At 43.3% G+C, this 24,190-nt stretch overlaps 1 protein-coding gene across 1 annotated transcript in view; it reads left to right on the top strand.

Annotated features, from left to right (window-relative positions):
- PDLIM1 (PDZ and LIM domain 1) overlaps positions 1 to 24,190 on the top strand; it is a 53,475-nt gene that overhangs the window by 10,409 nt on the left and 18,876 nt on the right. Inside the window, exons 2-4 of the mRNA XM_034931136.3 lie at positions 8,889 to 9,040; positions 11,808 to 11,892; positions 16,595 to 16,794. Coding sequence (XP_034787027.1) covers positions 8,889 to 9,040; positions 11,808 to 11,892; positions 16,595 to 16,794 — 437 coding nt within the window. The remainder of the gene's footprint in view (positions 1 to 8,888; positions 9,041 to 11,807; positions 11,893 to 16,594; positions 16,795 to 24,190) is intronic.

Raw genomic sequence — 24,190 nt, 5'->3', positions numbered from 1 at the left:
ACCTCTGCCTGAGAACCATTTAAACCATTTGACAAATATTTGGTTAAAACCCCCACCTCTGTCAAAAAGGCAACAGTACTGTTTATTATCCAGGCTGGAGTACTTCTGAGAATGAAATGGGGTGGTCTTGATAGTTAAGCTGTTTTGGGCAAATCAGGGCATTTGGTAAACCTAGTCATAAAGTATTTCTACATATAATCATGCTTTCCATAACTTTTAAACTGAGCCAGTGGTCACAAACTCATTTGTATCAAGGGGCTAGGAGGCAACACAAGAGTTTTTAAATTTTTTTTATTTTCTTGGAGATGGAATCTTGCTCTGTTGCCCAGGCTGGAGTGCAGTGGGGTGATCTTGGCTCATTGCAACCTCTGCCTCCCCGGTTCAAGTGATTCTCCTGCCTCAGCCTCCTGAGTAGCTGGGATTACAGGCACCTGCCACCACCTGGCTAATTTTTTGTATTTTTAGTAGAGACAGGGTTTTGCCATGTTGGCCAGGCTGGTCTTGAACTCCTGACCTCTAGTGATCCACCCGCCCTGGCCTCCCAGAGAGCTGGGATTACAGGTGTGAGCCACCATGCCTGGCCTAAAATTTGTTTTTTTAAAAAGAAAATTTACTAAAAAGGACTAATATGCTCATACTTACTCATTTTTGTTAAATTCTGTATGTTATATATGTAAAAGAACATTTTAAAAAATGCAACTTTTAAGAACTTGGCATTGGGTTTATGTTGCCTAGAATTGAAGCATATGGCCTGTTTGCAGCAGGAAGTTGCCTGGTAAATAATATTTTTCCTCATCGCTGAATCCCAGTGGGTCCCCAATGGGATCTCTGCTATCTTTTCTTTCTTTGCCCACCAAAACTGTGTCTTTGCCTATGAGAATTAAATAAGAATGTTGCTTGGCTTGTTTGAGAATCACATTTTCTTGCTGCATTCATTTCTGCTTTAGTAATTTTACAGAAGGCAAATTATAATCCCTAGTCCAAACCATTTCTAGCACAGGGACAACGTTTTGCTCCCCTGAGTAATCACAGTAAACTCTGACTCAGCCCAGTGTGTAGCATGCAGAGCTCAGCGTGTTGGTTGAATCAACAAATGATGTGTACCAGACCTCCAAAATGATTTCCCCTAAAAACTGGCACCCTTTAAGGCAGTAGAGAGGAAAAGCGTTAGAGTTGGGGTTTGAATTGCCTCACCCAGTAAGCTCTGCTCAATTATTTTTTCCCCATACTGTATTAGAAGAGTCAAGAAGGTAGTTATATTGTGGTATAAAGTATAATTATATGTGTATATTAGAATGGGAAAAAATGGCTAGAAACTTATATACCATAATAAATGAGTTTTGAGTAGGTGAGATAGTCAGAAAATTAATAGCTGCAAGAATGATCATAAATGGTAACAGGTACTGGGTTTCTGTGGCTGGGGCAGTAGAGCATGGTTGAGCCTGTGGCTAAATGGAGAGCATGTGTCTCATATAGAGGATCAGAGGCTCCTCATTTGGTGCTGATTGTTGCCATATGGGAATCTAGGCCCAGAATTGCCAGATTTTCTGATTTTTCTAAAGAAGCTGCGAATCTAGGGGTTTGAGTGATTTTGTTGATATATAAATATTGGCATGTAATTTAAATGTAAGAAAAAAAACAAGACTGTTGGCTGGGTCCATTTCACAGGCCTCTAGCTTTCAATCTTGAGCCAGAGAGTTAAAGGAACCCCCTCTAGCTGTCAGTAGAACATGTGATTTTTAAGTAGGACTGCCTTCTGAAAGGCCTGCTAGGGAAAGCCAGCCACAGAATGGCTGACCTAGAGGCCCAAAATGGGTGACCCCTTGAATGGGTTTGCTTCTTTGAGTGTCGGTTAGAGTATCTGTCAAATGCAGTCACCTTAATCTCAGCAGAGCTAAGGCTCAGTGGTTGTTTCTTGGCAGTTGACTGGGCAGTCAATGTCAGACGCTATGTTTCAATTTCTTTGTTGGTCTCCTAGTCTGTGTTTACATCTACAGCCTCATCCTCTTCCTCTCCCTTCGCTTGCTAAATTTCTTTCTTTTCTTTTCTTTTTTTTTTTTGAGACTTGGCATGCTCTTTCCTTTTGCTTTTTTCCTTTTGTGGCTTTGCACAGTTTTAAGCAGCACCTCCTCCAGGGAGTGTTCCATGATTCCACCTTTAGGCCCCTACTACCTTGTTGGTTCTAGCACAACACTCATCATCTGTTGTACATGCTTGTCTCCCCCCAGGAGACTGTGAGCTTCTTGATGGCAGGCACCACCCTTTTCACAGCTGAGTTCCAGTGCCTTGTGTGGTTCCTGGAATCTACAAACAATAGCTCACATTTCTGGAGCCCTGACAGTGGGGGCTCTGCCTGAATTGCCTAATGTAATCCTCGCAACAGCCTTCTGATGTCAAAGCTGTTCTTTTCATCCTTGGTGCATCCTTGTTTACACAGAGGTGAAATACCCTGCCCAAGGACACTTAGCTCACAAGCCAGGCAGGACTTGAACCCTGGCCATCTGACTCCAGAAACCACATCTTAATGAACAAGTTACACTGTCTTTCAGAATGTACATAAGGATGTCTGATAAGTGAGTGAACAGAGAGAGAAGGAAGGAACAGGGGAGGGATGAAGCAGAAACATGCCATTATCACTGAGGAGGAGGGTTATCTTTTTATTTGTCATGGGTATGCATCCAGTTCTGTATGATGGTAGTGTCATTTAGGTATGTAGTTATTTAAATGTAAGTTGAAGAAAGTGGGAGAGCTACATCATCATCCTATTTTATTTACACCAGTTAGAAGTGCAGTTAAACTTCAAACACCTTCTTATGTGCTCAGGACTGGCAGCAGTGGACAGGTCTTAAAGATGCATTATGAACTTGGAGTGGAGAACATGTTGGCCTCTAAGCAAGCAGTGTCTGCCTGGGGTGCTGGTGGGGACAAAGAGTGAGGGACACAAGAATGAATTGAGCAGAAAATGATAGATTGTTCATTAGTGGAGATTGTTGTGCCTAAACCCGTTTACTGTTTTATTTTATTTTATTTTATTTTTAGACATTCTTACTCTGTTGCCCAGGCTGGAGTGCAGTGGTGTGATCTCGGCTCACTGCAACCTCCACCTCCTGGGTTCAAGCAATTCTCCTGTCTCAGCCCCCTGAGTAATTGGGATTACAGGCAGTGTGCATCACCACAGCTGGCTAATTTTTGTATTTTTAGTAGAGATAGGGTTTCACCATGTTGGCCAGGCTGGTCTTGAACTCCTCAGCTCATGTGATCTGCCTGCCATCTGACCTCCCAAAAGTGCTTGGCCTCTCGAAGTGCTGGGATTACAGGCATGAGCTACTGTGCCTGTCCCCATTTATTCTTATGCAGCAAGAGTTGTGTGATCTAGTTGTATGGTCTCTGGGGAAAAAGGCTGGCAATGGCATGTTCATTGAACTAATGGGAGTGAGTATATAATTTTTTTTTTTCTTGTTCTGAGACAAGTCTCACTCTATCACCCAGGCTGGAGTTCAGTGGCACAGTCTCAGCTCACTGCAGCCTCTACCTCCTGGGTACAAGCTATCCTCCCACCTCAGCCTCCTGAGTAGCTGGGACTACAGGCGTGTGCCACCACACCTGGCAAATTTTTTTTGTATTTTGTAGAGACAGGGTTACGCCATGTTGCCCAGGTTGGTCTCGAACTCCTGAGCTCAAGGTGAGCCACTTACCTTGGTCTCCCACAGTGCTGGGATTACAGGCGTAAGCCACCATGCCTGGCCCAGAAGTTTTTTTTTTTTTTTTTTTTTTTTTTTAGGAAACTGAAGCTGACTCTATTATGAGCTGGTTCTGATGGAACTTGATGGTCAGGAGGAAATTAGAGCAGATAGTGTGGCCTAGTTGGTTAAGTGGGTGGACTCTGGAGCCTGCTGTGGCCTGCCGCTCACCAGCTGTGCAACCTCAGGCAAACTGCTTAACCCCTGTTCCTCCATTTCCTCATCTGTAATGATGCAGATAACATTGCCTGTCTGGTAGCATCACGTGAATATTGGTGAGTTAACCCTTGCTAAAGACTTTGTCATGCTTGGTACCTAAACGCTCATTAACTGATGGCTGTCATTTTGATTTTGATTGTGATAAATAGTGTTTGGCAAGCATTGGAATCCACCATTCAAGACAGGAACTATCCAGTGTTGGAGGCACAGGCCTTCTCTCCTGTAACCCTTGTCACTTCTGTGTTATGGTTTGTAAATTTTATAATGGGTGGGGTTACTGGGCCCCAGATCAGTACAGGGCAGGGGAGTGACTGTCCTGTGGTAGGGAGGCACTCAGCCAGCATCAGGACTTTGTGACACTCCAGGTCCTATGTAGAAGGCCACTGCAGATGAGTCTCCTGGATTTTTTTTTTGGCTTTGACAGTTGAGTTTGGAGCCTCTGCTTGTGGCAATGTGCTAAAGCAAAAAGGAATGGAATTTGCAATGAGAGAGCCTTTCAAGTTCAGGCTCAGCCTTTAGCTGTGTGAACTTGAACCACTCACAATTTTTCTGAATCTCAATTTCCTCATCTGTAAAGTTTATCTAATATGTTGGTGGCGAGGTAATCATATTATTATCTCAAATAGGAGATTGTATATGAAAGGGCTTTGGAAAGGCAAATCCCATTATTTGTTTAAATCAGTTTTTTCCCCTAAAAAAGATAGCTCATAAAAGAATGTGAACTTAATCTGTATGTGTAATTTCTTTCAAGTCCTATCTGATGTTGCTTGTGACTTTCTGAGATTTCCTTTGGCTTCTTACCAGTTTGGCTTTAAAAAAAAAACAAAGAAATTATACTGAAAGATAGGATGACCAGACCTCAATTACTCAGGCTTGGGGCTCCTAAGACTGGTTCTAGCTTGTCCAGGACCTGTTGGGATATACTTAGCAGAAATGTCTCTCCCACAAAACAGTTGGAACCAAATGCTGGACATTCTGGACTTCTCAGCAGTTCACCGTAAAAAAGTGAAAGGAAACTTCTTTTTCATCTTCTCAACCTCTCCAGTTCCAATCTCATTTGAGTTTTGTGAGTGGTCATGCTTCAGGATAGCAGTGTAGAGGGAAATGATTATTTCATTTTTGAAATAAAAATATTTTTGATGTTTTTGAAATAATTCATTTTAAAGGATAAAATGAAGCAGGCTGATTACATATTTAACAACACTAGGTGTTTTAGAGCCAATCATTTATTATACAGATATTTATTGAGCACCTACTATGTTCCAGTTATTGGGTGTTGAGGATACTGTAACTGCCCAATGGGTTCTTGCCCATTGCCCAGATAGAGCTGATTTATCAAGACAGGGGATTTGCAATACAGAAAGTTTAATACACGTAGAGCTGGCTAAATGGAAGACTAGAGTTTTATTATTACTCAAATCAGCCTCCATGAAAGTTGAAGGCTAGGGGTTTTCAAAGATAGTTCGGCAGGCAGGGGGCTAGGGAAGGTGAATGCTGATTGGTTGGGCATGCCATCACAGGGGTGTGGAAAACAGTGTGTTGAGTTCGCATCTTGGTCGGGGGGCATCCAGTAGGTAGTCAGAAATGCAAAAGCCTGAAAGGACATCGCAAAAGGCCAATCTTAGGTTCTACAATAGGGGTATTATTTACAGGAGTAACTGGGAAAGTTGCAAATATTGTGAGCTCTGGAATAATGGCTGGTAATCATTTAACTATGCCTACATCTTAGCAGAATTCAGGCCCCTCTCATCCTCCTAACCTGGTGGTCTTTCGTTAGTTTTTCAGACAGTTTAGTTTTGGAAAGTGCTACCATCATTTAAACTATACACTAAAATTTCTCCAGAAGTTAGCTTTGCTGATGTCCAGGAATGACCAAAGACGGTTTGGAGGTTAAAGGCAAGATGAAACTGGTTAGGCCAGATCTTTAACTGTCATAATTTTCTCACTGTTAAAATTTTTGCAATATCACAGCACAGAAGGCAGACAAAATCCTGCCCTCATGCACCTTACTGCTGAGTAGGCCTTTCAACATTAAACAAACTAACCCACCAAGGAGGTTTGCAAACATAAAGTGACCAGTGCCATGAAGAAGAACCAAGTGTATTAAAAGGATGACTGGGCTGGGCATGGTGGCTCACGCCTGTAATCCCAGCACTTTGGGAGGCCGAGGTGGGTGGATCACCTGAGGTCAGGAGTTCGAGACCAGCCTGGCCAACATGGTGAAAAAACCCCATCTCTTCTAAAAATACAAAAAATTAGCTGGGCATGGTGGTGCAGCCTGTAATCCCAGCTACTCAGGAGGCTGAGACAGGAGAATCGCTTGAACCCGGGAGGTGGAGGTTGCAGTGAGCCGAGACTGCGCCACTGTACACCAACCTGGTCAACAAGAGCGAAACTCCGTCTCAAAAAAAAAAAAAAAAAGGATGACTGTGGGGGTATAGCTTAGATTGGAGGTGAGGGAAGGCCTCTTTGAGAAGAAGGGTTGTTTACACAGACACTTGGAAGATGAGAAGTTAATCAGGCAGAGGTAAAGGCAGGTGTGAAAGTCCTGAGGCCCTGTAGCTGGAGCCCAGTGGGGAAGAGGCATGATGTGGGTGGGGAGGGAGGCACTGGCTTTAGCGGCCTTGTTAAAGATTTTGGATTTCATCCTAAGGGGACTGCTCTTTGAAACTGCTAGATTTAGCTATGATAAATGAGTTCCATAAGGCATTATTCTCCTTGATTCAGGCTGCTCTCCTTGGAGTTAGAGTTTGTCAGTCAAGAACGCTTGCCAATCCCAAATAAAATGATGCTTAGAGCCATTTAAAAACTGAGCCTGCGTTGTCCTTTAGTAACAGTGAAGTGTGTATGAAGATGCACCAGATCAGTCTTCTCAGGACAACAGGTCGGAAAACGGAGGAATTTTTTTTTATTGCATGCACTGGATGACTCAGAAGCTAACTCTCATTGTTGACTGAAATGAGAGCGGCCTGTGCTTGCCTGGATAAAAAGTCCTGTCCCAGTGGCTGGATGAGGGGACGATCTGAACCTTGAATCAGGAGGCTGCTTTCATTTCCTAAAACCCAGATCTCTGGTAAACAAATGATGGGAGAGCCAGAAAGGAAGGTTAGGAGGTCAGGATCTCGGTACTGGTTTCCACATCCTGCCACATTCCAGGAGAGTTTTGCCTGATAAAGTCATAGCATGTGCGGGCCAGAAGGGACCTCAAGGATCAACTTGTCCTCATTTTATGGGGTCAGGGTGCTGATGGGGAATGCACCATAATAGCGGCACCACACTAGCTGCGCTGAGGGCTAATCGGAAACTGTAGCTGCTGAAAACTGCATCAGATACTGAGGTTTAGGACCCAACTTGTGTGTCCTGGTTTGGTGCCTTGAAGAACCTGTTACCTGTGGTTCAGCCATAAGGAGACACCCAGGTGTTCATAAGATCTTCCTCAATCGGATCCCGAGAGTCAAGGGCCTTCTCCAAAGGGTGGCCAGAGCCCTGTGGGCACTGGGAGCCTGGGGGTGTTACTGCCACCCTGATCCTGCGGACTTGGAATTCCCATCCAGGAAGGTCTTGTAATGTGGAAAAAAAAAAGTTGTGAACTTATCCTGGGATGATGACAGTAATATTTTTAGAATACCTTAGTTTAGAAAATCTGACCAGATACCTTGGTTAGAGATAGTACTCTGAGGTGAGTACTATTTCAAAATGAGTTTGGATCTTGTTCATTCTAATAGCATCTGTATTCACTTGAAAAATGGTTGTACATCAGTGTAGGAGATGTGATATGTATTGAGTCCGCATGTATTGCTCTGTAGGCAGGTGAATTTAAGGACCTATTGCAGTAATTGATTGGCTTCCCCCAAGCATCAGTGATCTGTCAATTTGGAACCGCTGGTTTTAGAAGCATCAGTCTGCAGAAAACCAGCCGTCTATAGGGAATGACCCTAGTCATTTTGGGAGATTAAACCAGTATAAACCTATACTACCATACTTTAGGATATCCTTGATTGCTTTTAACAATTATTTTTTAATTTTTATTTTATTATTATTATTATTTTTTGAGACGAAATCTTACTCTGTTGCCTAGGCTGGAGTACAGAGGCATGATCTTGGCTCACTGCAACCTCCACCTTCTGGGTTCAAGTGATCCTCCTGCCTCAGCCTCCTGAGTAGCTGAGATCACACCCGGCTAATTTTTTTGTATTTTTGGTAGAGACAGGGTTTCACCATGCTGGCCAGGCTGGTCTCAAACTCGTGGCCTCAGGTGATCCGCCTGCCTTGGCCTCCCAAAGTGCTGGGATTACAGGCATGAGCCACCATGCCTGGTCAACAATTTTTTAAATTAAAAAGTAATTCAATATTATTGTAAAAAACATTGCAAAACTGTGTAACTGTGAACAATTTAGTGTGCAGTGTTTCCACTTTCTTTTGTATATATAACATTATTAAGATTTTTAAAGAAATAGGGTGTTATAGTATATAATGTTCTCTAAATGTGTGTGTGTTTTTAAATGTAATTGTTAACTAATTTTAAGGAAGCAAACGTGGTTCAGTGGGAAGGACATCAGATCTGTTCGGGGTTTGTTTCCTGGCTCAGTAATACACTAGTTGGAGGACCAGTAATATAATAATATACTAGTTGGGTGATCCTGGGTAAGTCATAGGTCTTTCTAAGCCTCAGATCCTGGTCTTGGAAATGGGGACTGCTATTTGTCCTCCTTTCTCATAAGGTTGCTATAGGGATACAATGAGATCATATTAGAAAAGCCCTCTTTGTCAATGATAACATAATATAAATGATTGTTATTATTTAAGCTATGATTTCAGCCCTCTTTTCTTTTTCAGGGCTTTGCTCCATATCAGTTAATACTTAACTTGGTGGTAACTTAGTGGTTTGGAGACAAATAGTAACTAGCCTGCTGTCCCCTTTTTTTCTAGGTCACTCCTGGAAGCAAGGCGGCTCTAGCTAATTTATGTATCGGAGATGTAATCACAGCCATTGATGGGGAAAATACTAGCAATATGACACACTTGGAAGCTCAGAACAGAATCAAAGGCTGCACAGACAACTTGACTCTCACTGTAGCCAGGTGAAGCCTATGGAAACGTTTTGTTCATTTCTGATTGACTAGAAGCTGTTTGTGGGCAGGGACTGCCTTCCCTATCTCAGAATCCCCCAGACCTCCTAGCTCAGTGCCATGTATATACTATAGGCATGCCAAAAGGTCTGTGGAATTTGAACTTCAGATTGCTTATTTCCCCTCTATTTTTTTTTTTTTTGAGACGGAGTCTCACTCTGTTGCCCAGGCTGGAGTGCAGTGGTGCAATCTCAGCTCACTGCAACCTCTGCCTCCCGGGTTCAAGTGACTCTCCTGCCTTAGCCTCCTGAGTAGCTGGGATTACAGATGTGCACCACCACACCCAGCAAATTTTTGTATTTTTAGTAGAGATGGGGTTTCACCATGTTGGCCAGGCTGGCCTCGAACTCCTGACCTCAGGTGATCCACCTGCCTTGGCCTCCCAAAGTGCTAGGATTACAGGTGTGAGCCACCGTGCCCAGCCCCCCTCTGATTTTTATGGTGCTTATGATGTGGGCTTTTTTCAGTAAGATACTTGCATTTTCACTTGATCCAACTCAACCAAAATTTTGAGTAAGTAAAATGTCCTGGCCAGGTGCGGTGGCTCTCTTTGTAATCCCAGCACTTTGGGAGGCCGAGGCAGACAAATCACTTGAGGTCTGGAGTTTGAGACCAGCCTGGCCAACATGGTGAAACCCTATCTCCACTAAAAATTAAAAAATTAGCCAGGTGTGGTAGCGTGCACCTGTAGTTCCAGCTACTCGGGAGGCCGAGGCAGGAGAATCACTTGAACCCAGGAGGCAGAGTTTGCAGTGAGCTGAGATGGCGTCACTGCACTCCAGCCTGGGCGACAGAGCGAAACTCCATCTCAAAAAAAAAAGATGTCCTTAGGATGCTGCTGCTACTGCATTGTGCTGAGCAGTGGGTACCATGCCAGGAGATTGCAATAACAGAGAAAAACTTGAACACATTAGCAGCAGAGTACTGAGTGTAACTTTAAGTACATGACAAGCAGGGAGCGCTGGGGATAAAAGAATGAATGAGGGTAGCACCTTGGGAGCTGTAATTAGGGTAGAATTTCCATTCTTCTTTCATTTAGCCTTGGAAGGGGTCCTGCAAAGGCAGGATTTCGGAAGTGATTTGGTTCAACCCTCAGTTGGCTCCCTGTTTCCTACTGCATCAAATTCAGATGTTTCATTCTGATCACCTGTTATCTCACTAACCTTAGCTGCCACAGCTCTTTGTCATGAAGCCTTTGGTTAGATTCTCATCTGTGAAGTATGTTTTTTGCTTTTTTTTTTCGCTTTGTGGCATAGGACTGGCAGGTGGATCGAGTGTGGGGGAGTATATAAAAATATTTTGTACACTTCAGAGACCTACCCCATGAGAGGTACACTGTGTTATTACTACCCCCTCAAAAGCACATCTGCCCTTCATTCTCATCTCCATTTCTATCTTTGTCCAAATCCTCTCCTTCAAGCCCGAGTTCAGGACATTCATTCATTCATTGATTAATTGATTTTTTATTTGTTTACCGGCATGTTGAAAAGGGACATCTTGTATATCTGGCATAGACATTGTGACAAATATAAAGTTAAGTATGGCCAGGTATGGTGGCTCTAGTCTGTAATCCCAGCACTTTGGGAGGCCGAGGTGGGTAGATCACCTGAGGTTAGGAATTCAAGACCAGCCTGGCCAACATGATGAAACCCTGTTTCTACAAAAACACAAAAAAATTAGCTAGGGATGATGGCAGGTGCCTGTAATCTCAGCTACTCGGGAGACTGGGGTGGGAGAATCGCTTGAGCCTGGGAGGCGGAGGTTGCAGTGAGCCAAGATCACGCCATTCATTGCACTCCAGCCTGGGCGACAGAGCGGGACTCTGTCTCAAAAAATAAATAAATAAAATAAATAAAGATAAGTATAAATATTTTCTACCTGCAAGAGAGGAAACAACGACACTAATGAAAACTGAGACTAAAGTAAAATCATTGCTCTGTGGTTGGTACAAAGAAAATAGTTTATAAGAGCAAAAGAGGGGCGTTCTTCTCTTTTTTTTTTTTTTTTTTTGAGATGGAGTCTCACTCTGTCACCCAGGCTGAAGTGCAGTGGCGCTATCTCAGCTCACTGCAACCTCTGCCTCCTGGGTTTAAGCAAGTCTCCTGCCTCAGCCTCCCGAGTAGCTGGGATTATAGGCGTATGCCACCACACCCGGCTAATTTTTGTATTTTTAGTGGAGATGGGGTTTCACCATGTTGGCCAGGCTGATGTCAAACTCCAGACCTCAAGTGATTTCCCCACCTCAGCCTCCCAAAGTGCTGGGATTACAGGCGTGAGCCACCACGCCCGGCCAAGAGGCATTATTTTCATTTGGGTCAAACAGGCTTCACAGATAAGTTGGTTATTTGGTCTGGACCAAACACACTGGGTTGAGATAGAGGAGAAGCCCATTCTATCCTGAGCAGAGATAGGGCAGTGTGAGTCATGCTTAGGAACATGGAGGAGACCACACTGCTGGTGTCAGCTACCCAGAGTGTGGTGAGGGAGGATGAAGTGCTTGGGAAGCCCCCTGGGGCTATGCTGGGGAGCCATCAGCCATGGATGTTATCAGATTGGGGTGTTTAAAAGATCAACCTGGTGGCAAATGGAAGGTAGAGCTGATGGGAGGGTGCTAGTTCAGTGCCTAGTCCAGGAAAGAGGGGGCATTTTTCCAGTTTGTCTTTGGTATATATTATTTATTTTACATGAGTGAAACAGCAGCTTTGTTAATCTGTTGCAGATCTGAACATAAAGTCTGGTCTCCTCTGGTGACGGAGGAAGGGAAGCGTCATCCATACAAGATGAATTTAGCCTCTGAACCCCAGGTAAGTTCTTGCTCATCGTTGCCGCTGCTCTCACCACCCAGCACTTTGCCGTTTCTGACACTGCTCAGCACATTCCTGTTTTTCCTGCCCTGGAGGCCTGGGGATAAGACCCTTCACTGTCACTGCTGGTATCTGGCTCTTGTTCAGTTCTTCCCGTAAGGGAACTGCAGGAGGATAGGGCTGGAAAACCCCAGGGCAGTGACGCTGTGTCCTGGGCTGGAAGCAGGGGGTCGGAAGGCGATAAGGGAAGCCGGTGGAAGCCTTCCTGCGTGGGAAGGGTTGGCAGGATCACAGTGAAGTCAAGGAGCTATTCAGCTCGTTATGGATTTCAGCAACAAATGAATCATGACAGGGATGAAAATAAGTTTAGGTCTGGAGGCCTAGAGCCTAGAAGAAATCGGGGAATATGTAATAGGAAGCCCTGCTTCTCCCCACTGTATGCCCCTGTCTGGTTTCCATGAGCCATGGAGTGGAAATCTCTATTTTTGTTACAGTGAAACTTCTAGTGAGACTTTAAAATTACTAAAATAAAGCAGCAATTAATATAAAAAAAGCAGTACATAGTGTACAATTTGTCACCCAGATAGAATTTCTCAGGACAGTAGACTGCCCTAAGATCCCATATTTGTGAATAAATCTCTCAGTAGTTGGATTATTGGATTGTAGGTGATTTTATTTCTTTCTGCCTTATGTGCCTCTTCTAAATAATCTACAATGCATGGGTATTGTTTTTGAAATAAGGGACAAACTTAGAGATGTTTAGAACATCTTTTGTAAAATTCCTCACACCCAACATGCTACTTGTCTCAAAGTATGTGTCTGTTGGATACATTAATGAATTAGTAATGATAAACTAGGTATGTTGATAATGCCTTTTGAAAATTTTACACTGGTTTGTGATGGTTATGCATTTGACCCAAGTTGAAGATTTGAAATTTAACTTATTTTTCTAAATTTGGGATACTATTTAGTTTTTATGGTGAATTAAGATGTAATTAAAATACAATATATAGCTAGCTATCTTTTATACATAAAACAGAAACTTGTATGAAGTTGAACTCACTTGGTATATTAGTGTGTGTTAATTGGGTGGTTGGATATAAGTCATATTTTCTCAAATAGAATCCATTAAAATTTCAAAAACGAAGTCACATAAAATTTTTGCCATTAAGATAGTAAAAATAATTATTAAAAATCCCAAGAGTCATTTTAAGGATCATTTTGCATCATTTCAAAACTGACGTGAACATATTCTTCTATACAACTCCTCTCAGGAAAGTTCGTAAAATGGCACTTGGTCTATACACTGGCAGTTGTGCAAACTAATTTAAAACATGCCACAGTTAGTTTCAGTTTCCTTGGGAGTTCTCAGCTACTTCATTAAATTTACCATAAATGTTAAATTTTAATTGTTAAATTTTAATTTTTACATATTTTATAACACACAAGGAATGATTTCGTTTTAACTTGGTCTATCTGAAATCCTCATTTTCATGTAAATAAGGTAATTATGTAAATTTCAGTTATAGTTTTCATTTGTAATATATTTGAATTTTCATTTTAAATCTATAGTTACCTGTATTAATCTTTTGAAGGTAGTTCTCTTCAGATTACAAAAATTCTCAAATACTTTAAACCCTTGTATTTTTCTTGTGATTCTAGTAATGCTTTATTACTGTAAGAAAAACTTCTCACCCATCATTTTTCCAGTCTTTTACTTCCAGCCATTCTAAAGTAGAGGATAAATGAGTAAGAGCAGAGTTCATCTATAATAAAAAGATCTGTTGGTTCATGTAATGCCAACCAACACCCCAGCTTATCTGAGGTCAGCATAGTTACACACCTAGTTTGTACTTCCTCATTATTGAGTTTCCTTGGAGACTGATAAATACAAAGCCCAAACAATTACATCATCCCTTCTAAAAGGCAAGCCCTGAATCTGCCTGCTTTCTGGAAAGACCAGTCAGTATTCAGATGAGGGTAGAGATATTCCTTTTATGTACAAACCAGATGCATTCTTGAAAGATTCTTTAGAAAGTGAAATCATCCGAATTTTCAACCTGAATTTTCCATTGACTTCCATTCTAATTGGAAATGTGTTTCGCCGGAGGGAGAAGGGAACAGACCCTGGTTGAATATGTGCCACGAGCCAGGCACTGTACTTGACACTCTAGTAACTCACACAAATCCTTGTAAAGAAGGCTTTATCTTCTTCATTTTAAAGATGAAAAATGGGCTTAGAGGGGTATTCCTTGCCAAACAGGAAATTGCAGGGAAAAATTGAGCCAAGGCGGAAAAATAAAGACCCTTCCTTGGGGCTCTGCATCCTCTGCTGCTCCTAGGAATTGCCATGGTGATGGAGAGAAGAAGAAAGAATGACCATCCTGGCTGCGGCACATGTAGGCAAGGGTACCAGGCCACCCATCTGTAAATCTCTGTCTTCATGACCATAGCCTTTAATTACTATATATTATTTATTTGGGTAGCTGTGCCATAAAATTTACTTAACTACTCTTTGATAACTGCTGAAGTTTTGTGTTGTTTTTTATTTTTTGTTATTTATTTTTATTTTTTAATTTTGAGATGGAGTCTTGCTCTGTCACCCAGGCTGGAGTGCAATGGTGCAGTCTTGGCTCACTGCAACCTCTGCCTCCTGAGTTCAAGTGATTTTCTTGCCTCAGCCTCTGAGTAACTGGGATTACAGGCAGGTGCCACCACGCCTAGCTAATTTTTATATTTTAGTAGAAACGAGGTTTCACCATGTTGGCCAGGCTGGTCTTGAATTCCTGACCTCAGGTGATCCTCTTGCGTTGGCTTTCCAAAGTGCTGCGATTACAGGAATGAGCCACCGTGCCTGGCCTGTTTTGTTTTTTTAGGGATGAGAGTCTTGCTCTGTCACCCAGGCTGATGTGCAGTGGCACGATATGGCACACTGCATCCTCCATCTCATGGGCTTACATGATCCTCCTGCCTCAGCCCTCTCAAGTAGCTGGGACTACAGACTACTTGACTGTCTAACTTTTTTTTACAGATGGGGTCTTACTATGTTGCCCAGGCTGGTTTTGAACTCCTGGGCTCAAGCAATCCTCCTGATTTGGACTCCCAAAGTGTTGGGATTACAGGCGTGAGCCACTGCACCCAGCCAAAAGAGAAATCTTTTTTTTTTTTTTTTGAGACAGAGTTCCACTCTCGTTGCCCAGGCTGGGGTGCAATGGTACAATCTCGGCTCACCGCAACCTCTGCCTCCTGGGTTCAAGAGATTCTTCTGCCTCAGCCTCCCGAGTAGCTGGGATTACAGGCATGCGCCACCATGTCTGGCTAATTTTTGTATTTTTAGTAGAGATGAGGTTTCTCCATGTTGGTCAGGCAGGTCTTGAACTCCGGACCTCAGGTGATCCGCCCGCCTCGGCCTCCCAAAGTGCTGGGATTACAGGCGTGAGCCACCACGCTCGGCCCAAAAGAGAAGTCTTAAACATAAAAATATTTTCAGGTTGTTTTCTTTTATTTTAAATTAGGTACTCAATAAAGCTTTTAGTTTTCATGATTTTTTTTTTAAGAAAGCATAAAAGACTTGAAGATTTAACAAAAAAGGAGAGAAAAAAGGAAGTGCAACAGATGACAGGAACTCTTTTGGAGGCAGCTGTTCTGGGCCTGGGTGTTTTAAGAAAGAGACTAGAGTTCAGGAAGATTTTTCTGGAAAACACAGACACTAAGACACATTTTGAGTTCAGCTGGCTGCACAGAGCATGCATCACCTAGAAGCCATGGGTTGTCCAGACACCCATATAGAAAGGACCTTGCTGTTTGGGCTATCAGAAAAGCTGTGATGCTGGCAGGAGGGAAAGAAAAAGTAGAAAAGCTGTAGTTTTAGAAAACAGGAATGTTAATTTCCAAAGTGGCTTTGCGGGTTTGTAAAGGAGCTCTGAGATGTTGTAGCTGTAGTAATTATTCACCTGACTCTTAACAAGTCTAGGGTGGGGGTGGAGGGAACTTTCTCAAATTACAGAAAGAGGGGAATGAGAACACAAGGAACTCAAAAGTCCTTTTCTGCAGCTCTGCTGGGTACCGCCCCTGTAACAGGTATCCCCGACCTTCTATCTGATTAGCCTTGTCTTTCTCCCAGAAGAAACAATAGATCCTTAATTTCCTTTACCCTTGCTCTGCAGGAGACTGAGACCATCTCTGCCTAGTCAGCAGCTGCTTCCCCTGTGACACCACACCCTCTTACCTTGCTTGTCTAACTTGCTCACTTCTGGAGAATTTATCTCCACCTTTTATCATCTCCTGCTTTTGCACTGACCAAAGTGACTGCATATTTCTCTTCACCTAGTGCTTTAATCTCTTTGGTATGTGCCCTGAAAGCGTGTTTTAGCTCTGACTTGAATCTTACAGCCCAAAGCATCAAGGGCTGTCCTGCCCGAGGGTGCCTTAGAGGGCAGGATTTGCTGGGCCTCAAGGAAGAATCAGAAGGTAGAGATGATTCAGGGGGTGTGAACTCGCACAGGTGCCCATTGTGGGAAACTTCCCCAGTCATTGCCCACGTGTCTCAGTGGGTGTGTCAGTGTCCCTCAGCTAAAGTTTGGGTTGAACTAGGGCCATCTTAGCAGCTGGAACACCTCTCCCTGGCGCTCAGCCTGCACTGCCCATCAAGGGGTTTGCATTGGATGCCCCCCTTGATTTCTCCTCTGATCACTGCCTGCAGGAGGTCCTGCACATAGGAAGCGCCCACAACCGAAGTGCCATGCCCTTTACCACCTCGCCTGCCTCCAGCACTACTGCCAGGGTCATCACAAACCAGTACAACAACCCAGCTGGCCTCTACTCTTCTGAAAATATCTCCAACTTCAACAATGCCCTGGAGTCAAAGACTGCTGCCAGCGGGGTGGAGGCGAACAGCAGACCGTAAGTAGGCCAGGAGTCCTCCTCTGAGCTGCTCCTGGGAGGGGCTTTTCACATCAGGACCGGGGCTGCCCAGGCAGGTGCAAGAGCCACTACTCCAGGGAGAAAAATGACTACATTAGCAGAACACTTCTGTGTTCATTTTCTTCATCTACACAAAGGGGACAATACCTCCTGCTTTATAGGGTGTCTGTAAAAGTATGAATTAACACGTAAAATGCCCAGCATTGTGTTAAGCACAAACAAATCACTTAATCCTCCAGAACTGTTTTTATTTGTGTTTTGATTTCTGTGGTCATCATCTTCTAATTGAACATAGTCCTTCCTTGACAGGCCTGCTGCTTCCCGAGAAATTCTTCAGTATTATTAGTCGGGGAGTGTTTGAGGGAATCTAGAGTAGCCTGTGCTTATGTTCACCATCTGAACTAAGCAAGGGAGAAATACTTCATGCTGCATAGTTTTGGTGAAGCAGTGTTTGCTTTTTCCCTAGAGTGGACCAGAGGTCATGAAAGAAGAGAGGTCCCTGAGGATATAAATGCTTGTCCTAGGAATAGGTTCTGATCTGGGGACAGAGGCAGGCTTAACTGGGGGAGAGGTAGGGCTGCAGGTGGAAAGGGGAGAGGTGTCTGAGGAAGTGCCTTGCTGGGGACTGAGGAGGCATGTCCTCTTCTGTCACAGATCATCTGGCTGCAGCTGCCTTTGAGTCTTTTTTTTTTTTTTTTGAGACAAGCTTTCGCTCTGTCACCCAGGCTGGAGTACAGTGGTTTGATCACAGCTCACTGCAGCCTCGACCTCCTGGGTTCAAGTGATCCTCCCACCTCAGCCTCCTGAGTAGCTGGTACTACAGGTGTGTGCCACCACACTTGGCTAAGTTTTACTTTTTTTTGTAGAGATTGGGGTCTCACTGTGTTGCCCAGGCTGGTCTCGAACTCCTGGGCCCAAGTGATCCTCCCACCTCAGACTCCCAAAGTTCCGGGATTACAGGCATGAGCCACCAAGCCCTTTGAGTCTTTATTGGAGTCTCCTGGATCTTGCCAGCAGAGGGGCCCAGTGTCTGCTCCATCTCAGGCTCTTTGAGGATGAATCCAGAAACACTGGGAATCCCAGCAAAGGAACTGGGTTTGAGGATGGGTTAAAGATGGGGCCAATTCTCTGTAGGTGTAAAGGGGGTGGACTAGGTTAGGAATTGCCCACTCAAATACCCAAAAGTGGCAGGCAGGATGAGGAACTGAGGCAGAGCTCTGAGTAAACAAGGGTGCTGGGTGGGGGTGGGGGTGGCAGCTGGAGCGTGCATTCCTGGTCCAGAGGGGACGCTGCTCCTTGGCTCCAGCCACGTGCCTCATGCAGGTCTCATTTCTGCTGATTATTTCCATTAAAACAGAAGTTGGAAAGCCTCTTTTTTTCGGAAATCTCCTGATTTTTAATTATTGGTGACATTTAAATTTTGTTGGAAAACACTGTGTGGTCCAAACTTGCCTTAGCTCTGAGAACCTTTCCCACTTGGAATCATCAATTTTTGTATTGCCTCTGAAGCCCGCTTTGCCATTCAGTTTCTCCCCAATTCACCTTTAACAAGAACCTGCTCAACTCTTAGGGTAATTAAATTGCAAACCAATGGCTTCAAATGCAGGTTGAGAGAGGTTAAGATACTAGAGGTTCCAAACTACTTAAATGTTTGGAAAGGGCTGTTGTAGCAACACCTCTCAAGGGCTCCTTGGCCATTCCGTGCGTATAGTCACCCCTCCCCTCCCCAGAGAGAGACAGATGTCATTGGACACCCATAACATGTGCATCCCTGTTCCCTGTGCCTGACACTGAGAGGACACTAAGATTTCTTTCTTTCTTTCTTTCTTTCTTTTTTTTTTTGAGATGGAGTTTCACTCTTGTTGCCTAGGCTAGAGTGCGATGGAGTGATCTCTGCTCACCACAACCTCTGCCTCCCGGGTTCAAGCGATTCTTCTGCATCAGCCTCCCGAGTAGCTGGGATTACAGGCATGCGCCACCACACCCGGATAATTTTGTGTTTTTAGTAGAGATGGGGTTTCTCCATGTTGATCAGGCTGGTCTCAAACTCCCGACCTCAGGTGATCTGCCTGCCTCAGCCTCCCAAAGTGCTGGGCTTACAGACGTGAGCCACTGCGCCCAGCTGACACTAAGATTTCTTTTAACATTTCTTTGAGTCTAGTAGGGCAGACTTTTTTCTGTGTGACTTTGGCTTTAGAAGATGTTAAAGGTTACTGGCCATTTATCATAGTAACCAAGGCAGTCTCCACCAATGTTTCTTCTTCCCTCAAATTCTGGTTCTTGCAAGGGCTTACTGGCTTGAGATGATGATCCTCTTCTAGGTGGCTGTGGGGACATTTGAGATACCTGAGAAACGGTGTCATACTGGGCCCCCTAGGCTTTCCACAGACACACCCTGAGAGGAAGCTTCCAAGCAGCCCAGGAGTGGTGGAAACACTGGGGGCTGTGATCCCTGTTTTTAGCTGCTTTGGTGCTGGGGAGGCTGAGAACATGACCCTCTTTTACTGTCCCAGAGTGGAATATTCCATGATCTGGACTTAGTAACCCAGGAAATGACACATCCTTAATTGAAAGAGCTGCTATGCATTGGGAGAAATATGTGCCTGGGAAATATTTTTAGTATGGCCTTGGCTATTTTTCCTTCATTAATGTCTTTCTTCTTCTCTCATGTTCCCTGCCTGCTCCCTCCTCCGAGTCTGAAACTACCAGGTGGCTGTGTAAGCCTTTCCTCTAGCCCCTGGCCCAGACTCTTTGGCTGCAGTAGTTGCCGAGTATCAAAATTTGTCTCTTTGCAGATTTTCTCAGCAGAGAGGGTCCTGTTTCTGTTCCATCCCGCACTCTTTGAGGCTGAACCCAGAAACAGTGGGAAAACCAATAGCCTAAGGCAGAGGAGCTGCCTAACTGGCCATGCTGCTTGTATGGGGGGATCTCAGCTTGCTGGTGTATTTCTAGTGCATTCCCACAAAGAAAGATTCTCCTGTGAGCCCAGCAGTCACCCGGTAACTTTGCTTGCTCAGTCAGCACAAGTCCCAAGTGCTCGCTCCCTCCCACTGTTTAGTCTGTGAAATTCGCTGAAGTTCCAGAATTGGCTCACTACATACTTTGCATCTGAGGTCATCACCCATTCTCTGGGGCTTGCCCTGGATTTCTTTGTCCTATGCACTTGAAAGCATCGTGGTGTGTCTGTTGCTATCTGTCTTGTAGGTCTTTACAGAGCTGTGTCCCAGTCAGATAAGAACAGAGATAGCCTTGCCAACTGGTAAGGCAGGTGAGGGGGTTTCTCTGCTGCCCTTCCTCCCAGTGCACACAGTGGAGGGGGAGGTCCTCAGTGGCCTTTTTCCTCTAGGTCAGTTCAGCATAATAATCATTTATTGAGTGCCTACTGTGTACCAGGTGGGCGAAGAAAATGTCAGTTCAGCAGAAAGCTAGCACCTTTCCTCTGTTCTCTTTTAATTGAGTTGAGGGGACCCTGGTCAAAATCAGAAAATTCAGAGCCCAGATTTCATTGTTTATATGATACTGCCTGATACTTCCTAAAGGCTTGGTAGATAGAGGGGCCTGAGCCTTGAATTCCAGCTCTGCCTCTTACTAGCTGTGTGACCTTGGGAAAACCATGTAACATCTCTGAAACTCAGTCTCCTGAGATTTAAGGTGGAAATAATACTAACTTCTTTACCACCAGGTTGTTGAGACAATGCAATGGGATGTGCACAGAGCACTCAGCACAGTGCCTCGCCCCTGGTAGGTGCTCAGTAAATGCTAATTATTGCTAACTTTAGTTTCCATGAGGAACTCCATCCCCATCACTTCTGAGAACTGGGGGCTACAGAAGTGTGGAAGCACATAGACAAATGTAATGGAGAAGACTTTGCTGTGGCTTATGGTACACTTCTTTCTTTCCCATTAAATTCAGCCAGCCCACACAGCTAATCAGCTTACTGATGGGGTGGTGGTGTTCTCTTCAAGGAATGATTGGAGAGCTCCTGTAACCAACATACTAGGCCCTAGATAATAGCTCTTCTAAATTGTGCTGTAAGGTGTTGCCCCCAAACATTCATGAGGGAGATTTCTAAGCAGCTGCCCTGGAAATAAAGGGATGCATCATTTTCTATTCAAATATTATCACAAGGATGATGTTAACCCTGGCTTCTTCAGAGCTGAATCAGAAGTACACCTCTATCATGAAGGCTGCTTGCCCCTCTAGCTAAACTTGCCTGCCACCCACAGAAAACTGGCTCTGGTGTGTGGGCATTCCTCTCTCTTCTCCTGGTGCCCACAATTACCCCTCTGGTTTCTTATTGCAGGACCAATATGTGTGCCTTTGAAGACCAAAACTTAGGAAGCACACAGGCCAGGCTTCCCTTCTGAAAATGATTACATAGAGTTTCCCTGAATGGCGTTTTTGGGTGAACATTGGGGTAATCAGGCTGGGACATCTCATTTCTTGGGATATGAGATAGGAAAGATTTTTCTGGGTCCGTCTACCTCCTTTCCCCCACCTACATAAAAAACAAGTATTCCTCTACATTATTTCCAGCTAGCACTTAACTTCCACCATTTGGAGAAAATATTTCTTAAAATTAATTAAAATTTTTATTTTGAGATAATTGTAGATTCACTTGCAGTTATAGGAAATAATACAGAGATCCCCTATACCCTTTACCAATTTCCCTCAATGGTAACGTCTTGAAAACACAATAGTAACAAAACCAGGATATTGACATCAATACACTCAAGATACTGAACATTTCCATCTCTGCAAGGGTTTCTCATTTCGCTCTTTTATAGCCACACTCGCTTCCCTCCTTTTTCCTCACCCTCCTTAACCCCTGGCAACTTACTCATCTACTCTTTATATTTTTATTATTTCGAAAATGTTATATTAATGGAATCATACAGTATGTAACCTGGGATTAGCTTTTCTACTCAGTATATTGTCTGGAGATTTATTTAGGTTTTTGTATCGATAGGTTTATGTATCAATAGTTTGTTCCTTTTTTTTCTGTTCTATGGGTTTGTCTTTTTTTATTGTGTTAAAAAACATGAAATTTATGATCTTAAACGTTTTTAAGTGTATTGTAATGTTTACTATGTGTACATTGTTGTGCAACACATCTCTAGAACTTTTTTATCCTGAAAAACTGAAATTCTATACCCATTGAAAAACAACCTCACCTTAAAGTCCCCATCTCTCAAGCCCCTAGCAACCACTATAATACTTTCTAAGTTTGATTAGATATCTCATATAATTGGAGTCATGCATTTGTCTTTTTTCAATTACCATAATGTCCTCAAGGTTTTCCCATGTTGTAATATATGACAGGATTTCCTTCTTCTTTTCTTTTTTTTGATACGGAGTCTCGCTCTGTCCCCCAGGCTGGAGTGCAGTGGCGCGATCTTGGCTTACTACAAACTCTGCCCCTCCAGGTTTAAGCAATTCTCTGCCTCAGCCTCCCGAGTAGCTGGGATTACAGGCGTGTGCCACCATGCCCGGCTAATTTTTTTGGTATTTTTTTAGTAGAGATGGGGCCTTCTTTTTTTAAGGCTGAATAATATCCCATTTTTTTTTCACATTTTCTTTATTCATGTTGATATGGTTTGTCTGTGTCCCCACCGAGATCCCATCTTGAATTCCACGTGTTGTGGGAGGGACGAAGTGTGAGGTAATTGAATCATGGGGTCAAATCTTTCCCATGTTGTTCTCATGATAGTGATTAAGTCTCACAGGATCTGATGGTTTTAAAAAGAGGAGCTCCCTTCACCAGCTCTCTCTCTCTTTGCCTGCTCCATCCATGTAAGATGTGACTTGCTCCTCCTTCCACCATGATTGTGAGGCCACCCCAGCCATGTGGAACTGTAAGTCCAGTTAAACCTCTTTCTTTGTAAATTGCCCAGTCTTGGGTATATCTTTATCTGTGGCATGAAAACACACGAATACACATGTTTTTATGGATGTTTAGGTTGCTTGCACCTCCTGGCTATTGTGAGTAATGCTGTAATGAACATGGGTGAGCAAATATCTCTTTGAGATCCTTCTTCATTTCTTTTGTTTATAATCAAAAGTGGGATTGCTGAATCATATGGTAAATTTTTAATTTTTTGAGTAATCTCCATACTGTTTTCCACAGCAGCTGCACCATTTTACATTCCCATCATCAATATGCAAGGGCTCCATTTTCTCCACAACCTTACCAACATTTGTTTTATGTCTTTTTGATAGTGGCCATCTTAACAGATGTGAGGTGATACCTCATTTTGGTTTTGATTTGCATTTCTTTAATGATTAGTGATGTTGAGTATCTTTTCATATGCTTGTTAATCATTTTTGGCTAAATGTCTATTCAAATCCTTTGATCATTTTTTAATCGAGCTATTTGTTTTTTGTTGAGTTGTAGGAGTTTTTTTATATATTCTGGATATTAATTATATGTATGTTTTGCAAATATTTTTTCTATTTCATAAGTTGCCTTTTCACTCTGTTGTTTCCTTTGTGGTGCAGAAGTTTTAAAGTTTGATGTAGTTCTATTTGTTTATTTTTGCTTTTGTTGCTTGTGTTTTTGTGTCATATTCAAGAAATCATCACCAAATTCAATGTTAGGAAGCTTTTTTTATTTTTATTTTTATTTTTTAATAGAGACAGGGTCTCAGGCTGATCTCGAACTTCTGGGCTCAAGTGATTCTCCTACCTTGGCCTCCCAAAGTGCTGGGATTACAGGTGTCAGCCACAGCACCTGACCCCCTATGTTTTCTTTTAGAAGTTTTGTATTTATAGTTTCTGGTCTTATGTTGGTCTTTAATCTATTTTGAATTATTTTTTTCTTTCTTTCTTTTTTTTTTTTTTTTTTAAAAGATGAAGTCTCATTCTGTTGCCTGGGCTGGAGTGCAATGGCATGATCTTGGCTCACTGCAACTTCTACCTCCTGGGTTCAAGTGATTCTTTGGTCTCAGCCTCCTGAGTATCTAGAACTACAGGCTTGTGTTGCCACTCCTGGCTAATTTTTTTGTAGTTTTTGGTAGAGATGGAGTTTCACTGTGTTGGCCAGGCTGGTCTTGAACTCCTGACCTCAAGTGATCTGCCTGCCTCAGCCTCCCAAAGTGCTGGGATTACAGGCATGAGCCACTGTCCCTGGCCAAATTATTTTTTTATGTGGTGTTAGGTAAGGGTCCAACTTCATTCTTTTACATGTGAATATCCAGTTTTTCCAACACCATTGAAGAAATTATTCTTTAACCATTGTGTAGCTGTGGCACCCTTGTTGAAGATCATTTGACAGTGTATGCAAAGGTTTATTTGTGGGCTCTCTATTCTATTTCATTGGTCTCTATATCTGTCTTATGCTAGTACCATACTGTTCTGATTACTGTAGCTTTGTAA

The sequence above is a fragment of the Pan paniscus genome, chromosome 8 (assembly GCF_029289425.2).
Source record: "Pan paniscus chromosome 8, NHGRI_mPanPan1-v2.0_pri, whole genome shotgun sequence".
NCBI classification, from domain to species: Eukaryota; Metazoa; Chordata; class Mammalia; order Primates; family Hominidae; genus Pan; species Pan paniscus.
Note: the sequence above shows the minus strand (reverse complement) of the source record. Positions and strands in the feature narration are given on the sequence as shown.